The sequence below is a fragment of the Guillardia theta genome (assembly GCF_000315625.1).
Source record: "Guillardia theta CCMP2712 unplaced genomic scaffold GUITHscaffold_139, whole genome shotgun sequence".
In the NCBI taxonomy this organism is placed as follows: Eukaryota; class Cryptophyceae; order Pyrenomonadales; family Geminigeraceae; genus Guillardia; species Guillardia theta.
In genome coordinates this window covers 84075-89558 of record NW_005434535.1, presented here as the reverse complement: position 1 = coordinate 89558, position 5484 = coordinate 84075, and the positions used below count along the sequence as shown (strand labels likewise).

The 5484-nt window shown below is 55.5% G+C and overlaps 2 protein-coding genes across 2 annotated transcripts in view; one reads left to right on the top strand and one right to left on the bottom strand.

The window, feature by feature from the left end:
• Window positions 1-1533: 1533 nt before the first annotated feature.
• Window positions 1534-2908, top strand: Lhcr2 (light-harvesting Chl a protein 2). Its single transcript, XM_005821683.1, has 3 exons — window positions 1534-1643; window positions 2237-2637; window positions 2717-2908. Exons 1-3 carry the CDS (start codon window positions 1547-1549, stop codon window positions 2864-2866), a joined length of 648 nt encoding a protein of 215 aa, XP_005821740.1. The 5' UTR covers window positions 1534-1546; the 3' UTR covers window positions 2867-2908.
• A 605-nt stretch (window positions 2909-3513) lies between these two features.
• The window catches only part of GUITHDRAFT_146972 (hypothetical protein), a gene marked incomplete at both ends in the record, with an annotated part of 2528 nt that continues 557 nt past the window's right edge, over window positions 3514-5484 (bottom strand). The window contains 4 exons of the mRNA XM_005821682.1: window positions 3514-4232; window positions 4316-4959; window positions 5012-5168; window positions 5230-5318. Of these exons, the coding sequence (XP_005821739.1) occupies window positions 3514-4232; window positions 4316-4959; window positions 5012-5168; window positions 5230-5318 (1609 nt within the window). The remainder of the gene's footprint in view (window positions 4233-4315; window positions 4960-5011; window positions 5169-5229; window positions 5319-5484) is intronic.

The following is a 5484-nucleotide window of genomic DNA, read 5'->3' as shown; positions in this document are numbered from 1 at the left end:
CCCCCCTTTCCTACCCTTCCCCCCCTCCCCCCTCCCCCCTCCCTCTCTCTCTTCCTTTGCTTTCCCTCCCTCACCTTTCCTGTCCTCTAGGGATGCCTATCAAGGGAGGCCCAGCACGGGGAAACCTCATTGTCGAGTTTGCGCTCACCGACTAGCTGGCCACTGTCGGAGGGAACTTGAGCTGCAGCAACAGGCGACTCACTGACTCGTGACTTTCAGTGAGTCAATTTACAATAAATCACTTGATTATCGTCACTATCATCCCATCAGTGCTAGCGCGAGTCTACCAGGCTCAGCGGCCGGCGCACTCAGCCACGGTGACTGCTTCGGCCTGGCCCGGGCGCGCACTCGGATCATCGGATCATGCAACTGAGCGGCGGCCCGGTCGGACGCCGGGCCCCGGCGATCCCACCGTCACGGTGGACCGCCCCCGACGGCCGGGCCGCATGGCGTACGGCGCCGCCGCCCGGCTGAGCCCGGGGCCGGGCTCCGAGCCGAGAGCCCTGCCAGGCACCGGGAGTCCGATCGGCGATCAACCGGGCCCGGAGCCTGGCACAGGGCCGGCCGCGGGCGGACAGTCACGGGCCGAACTGACTGACTGGAACTAGTACTAGCCTAGTAGCAACTAGACTGAACTCGAGCAACTCGGTTGATCAGTGACGGTGAACAAAATTACGGTATAGGGTGTGACCGGTGGTTTTCCCTGGGAAATTATGGGGTGGGTGATCACCCTACGATACTTTCTCCTAGAACATTCATGAGAAAAGTGTGGGTACTCGCACCGCACGTTGTTACACCACCCTACCCTTCACAAGAACAGGAAAGAGTACGGGTGAAGAAAGCCATCGACCCTGACCTTCTTGTTTTCAAGCGACCCGTGCCTTGTACTGTACAACCGGTAAATACAAGCGTATGAAAGTGATAAAGAATGGGGTAGGGTGTACTACCTCACCCATTCTTTGGTCTGTATCATCACCCCCCTACCCCCTCTATTTATTCGGGCATGTACAAGACTTTATGACTTGATTTCCTCGATGACCCCCACCCCGTACCCCCTTTCACTACCACCCCACGTAACTACACCCCACCCCTGGACACAATATCTTACATTCTTGGACACCCCCTACTTAGTCTTAAAAGTACCCACCCATGTAACAATATTGACCGCCCCCGTTTGAGGACACCCCCTCTGGTTCAGTACCCACCTATATCAGAAACAACGCTTCCACTCGCCATGTTCTGGTGTCCCCACCCGTCATTTCATTTGGAAAAATCCAAAGGGGGTTCGTGTACCAGAACAGGGGTGGATCACGAGAGATGGTACTTTTGTACCGGGTCTTACATAGGTAAAGTATAATAAAAGGTTGGGTGGTATTTGATTTTGGAGGGTACTTGGAATTAGCGACATGGATGTAAGGGTAGTAGAGCCCAAGGAAGGTGCTTTTGATTGGAAATTAGGGGGTGGGGGTATTAGTGGAGAGGGTAGGAGGGTGGAGGGTAGAGGCTCTTAAGGAGGACTGGGGGTAGGGTGTCGCCGTCCTTCGCCATGCTCCGCGCGATTCTCGTACTCGCCGCCGCTGCTTCCGCGTCAGCCTTCGCTCCTGCTGCTCTTCCTACCAGAGCTGCCAGGTCCAGCACCCAGGGTAAGCATCTTTCAGAACTGTGCACTGCGATGAGAGGAGAGGGAGAAGCGGGAGAGAGGGAGGAGAGGATCTGTTCGATGGGGATAAATCCGAGGGGCTGAGGATGGGGATGATGATGCAGTGAAGACAGAAGAATCGTGCAAGGAAGATTAGGAGGATGTTGTCTGATGTTGGAGACGTGGGAGGATGTGGTTGTAGCTGTCTCTGTCTTATCTACTGGAAGAAAGGCACAAAGTGACGCCCCGTGAGTGGGGCCGGGCATGGGAATGACATGTTTTCAATGTGCAAAGAGGGGTGATGATTGAAGTCAGATTGCACGTGTGTCGATGTGTACAATCATGAAATGTTATATTGATCGTGTTTTGGTTGCTTTCTTTCACTCTGTCGTGTCTCCTGTGTTGGTGGCGACATGCTGTTGATGAAAATGGCATGACAACCACGTCCTGTAGTTGCATGAGAGGAAGATGACGTTGCCTTCTTGTTCGCTTTATTGTTCCTGTTGCGTCTGATCCTGCGGTTGTTCACTTGATGTTTCCTGCTCGTCTCACTGCCATCGTCATTTGTGACGAGTTTTCCTGACAACGTTGCGATAGGTCTCAAGATGCAGGACCGCTCGTACGCTGTCCCCTTCCTGTCCCGCCCTCCTGCTCTTGACGGAACCATGGCTGGCGACGTTGGCTTCGACCCGCTCGGCTTCTCCAACTACTTCGACCTCAAGTGGCTCCGCGAGGCCGAGCTCAAGCACGGACGCGTTTGCATGCTCGGAACGCTCGGCTTCTTGGTCCAGGAGAAGTTCCAGCTCCCCCTTCCCGGCTTCGGCGAGAAGCTTCCCATCGAGGCCTTCTTCACTGTCCCCACCGGCGGCCTCTGGCAGATCTTCTTCACCCTCGGAGCTATCGAGATCCTCTCCAACAACGGCAGAATCAGCCCCGGAGACATGTTCGCTGACGGCCGTGCTCCTGGCGACCTCGGCTTCGATCCCCTCAACCTCTCTGTAAGTTTCTCCTCCTGTCTTCCCCATGTTGTTGTCTTTCCTTCAAGCATGATTTCTTGCTCTGACCTCCTGTCTGCAGTCTGACGAAAGCGCTCTCCGCCGCTTCGAGCTTGCTGAGCTCAAGCACGGCCGCCTTGCTATGATCGGCCTCGGAGGCATGTTGCACCAGCAGCTCTTGACCAAGCAGCCCACCCTCGAGCAGCTTGCCAACTTCCAGCCCCTTCAGTAAACAAGGAGATTGTAATAAATAGAGCATGGCAGATGTGAATGTATGTATTGCAGATGGTGTTCAATCTTGAAGATATGTTGGTTAGTGGATTTTAAACCCAGTGGCTAAAATCTCGGAGTGTACAGCACGCACTGATGTCCGTAGATGACAAATCACATCCAGACAGCTGGAGATTGTTTGATCTGGCAACTCTGCCAGTGCACTCGGTACTAGATGCAGGTAAGACCTCATTATAATCTAAAACCACAATTCAAACCTGTACAAGTTACACATGACCTGAGCGGAAAGCTAAGTCATGAAAAGAAATCTAGAGAAGAAAGGGAACAACGCGATGATTCGCGGTAGATATTTTCAGTATGCATGTGAAAGCATTCTGATTGATGCCTCCTTCACGAAAAATCGACGTGTCATGCACTTGTTATCACGGTCTTCTTGAGGAATTTGCTGAAATCGATGCTGGCCAGGGCTGACAGATCGGGTTTGATCTCTGGGGAAGTAGGTTACACAGATGACGCATACAAGCCATGCATCATCATCAACACCACCACCACCACCACCATCATTATCAACATCATTACCATCACCATCACCATCACCATCACCATCACCACCATCATCAACAACAACACCTCGTCATCAAGCAGCTATCAACAAATCTCACTTTCAGGTCCAACAATAGTATTGGGCAGCAGGGTGTCCTTGGGGCCCAGCCCGATTCCATCCGCCGTCATGATCGCCACGACGATCCTCCTAGTCGTCTTGTCACTCAGCTCCTCCTTGATCAACTCCGCCAGGCTGGGCAGAACCGGAACGTCCTCAACGCAGAAGTCGTGCTGCGCGTTCCTCTCCAGCTCCTCCTTGAACTCGTTGGACTTCCCCGTCGTCCCATGCATCATCCCCAGGAAGCCCCGCAGGCCCCTCCGCACTGCCAGCACGTTGCGCAGCTTCAAGCTGTACTCCTCCATCTCCACTTCGAACACCTTCCTCCTCCTCGCGTGCACGCGGAGGATCGCCGATGCCAGCCGCTTGCATGCAAACGTCTTCGTCTCGGCGCAAGCATGAGCGACGATGGCCTGGAACCAGCCCAGCTCGTTGACGTGGTTCTTAATGCTGATCCTCTCTACCTCCTCCGCCTGGTCGATCACTGCACGGATTTTGGACCTCAGCCTTTCCATCGTCCCCAGGAACCTCAGGACCCCCCGCTGCAACGTGACGACGCGCATGCGGAACATGCGTATCGCCTTGACGAACATGAGCTTCGGCACTTCTTCCTTGAGCCAGCCAGCGATGAGGTCCGACTGCCTTCCCTTCTTCCTGATCCTCCGCGCAACCAACTGCCTGCGGAGGAAGAAAAGGATCCTGAACGCTGCCATGTGCATGCAGTTTTTAGGATTCTGGACCACCCGGACCAGCTCCCGCAGCTTCATCAGCTTCCGCTCCCTCTGGAACCTCCTCCAGGCTTGCTGGATCTTCTTGCATCTGCGACGTAGATGCGAACGCGGCGGTCCTTGTCGAGCACCTGCTGCATCGCCTGCAGCGCGCGGACGGAGCAGACGATGGGGAGCCAGGCGCGCATGAGCAACTTCGCCTCCTCCTCCTTCTCGCGCAGCAGCTTCCTCGTCTCCTTCCTCCTCCGCTGCATCTCGAGCTTCTCCGCCTCCTCGTGCCTGATGATCACTTTCCTCTGCAGCACCTGGCATCGATTGATGGTGTTCTGCACAGCATTTCCCAGCAGCTCCTCCCGTTTCTGCCGCGGCGTGCTGGCAACGAGGGGCAGCCGCCCCATGCGCTTGGCACGGACCATGGGGGAGGAGCGGGAGGTCATAGGGGTAGTCGCTACCTCCGGTGACGTCTGCCCATCGCTCGTATCCCTCTCTAGGCTGAAAATATCGTTGAGCGACTGGGAGAGACTCGGTTGGCTAGCTGACGCTATGATCCTGCTTCTCCATTTATGCTTATCGCCCCACCTGGCGCTCCTTCCCACCACCCTCTCCTCCTCTCCCGCCGTCGGAGACAGCCAGTCGGTCTCCATGCCTGCCTTGGGGGTACTGCTCGACGACAGCGCAGAGTCGGAGGCAGGATGGCCCCTCGTCCTAGGGTCCAATAAAGTATCAGCACAAGACAGCTCTTGCTCCCGCTACGTACCTCTCGGTCACAGACCCGGTCCTCTGAAACCGCCTCTGCTTCTGCTTCTCCAGCATGACCTCCAGGTCGAGGGTCGGGATGGCAACGGTTAGCGTCTTCTTGACTGAAGTCACAACGTTGGGAATGCAGACCGTCTTGTTCCGCTCATGATGGGGAGCTGAAGACAGAATCGCATCAGTTCCCCTCCTCTGTATACGTACGTCAAAGACAAAACTGACCGATGGACATGCTGTGGTTGTTGTTGCGCACGGAACTTGTGATGTAGTTGTACCTGTCGCTGCAGCGGCCAGTCATGCAGGCCAGGTTCCTGGTCACTGTCGTTAGCGGGAGATCATGAAAAATCAGAGTCTGAAGAGAAGGATGAAAGGAGACAAGCAGGAGGGAGGGAGGGAGGGAGGGAGAATGGGTGGGTGGGTGTGGTTGAATGTAGGAAGGGAGGGGGCGACGGGAGGGAGGGAGCGACGGAGCGAGCG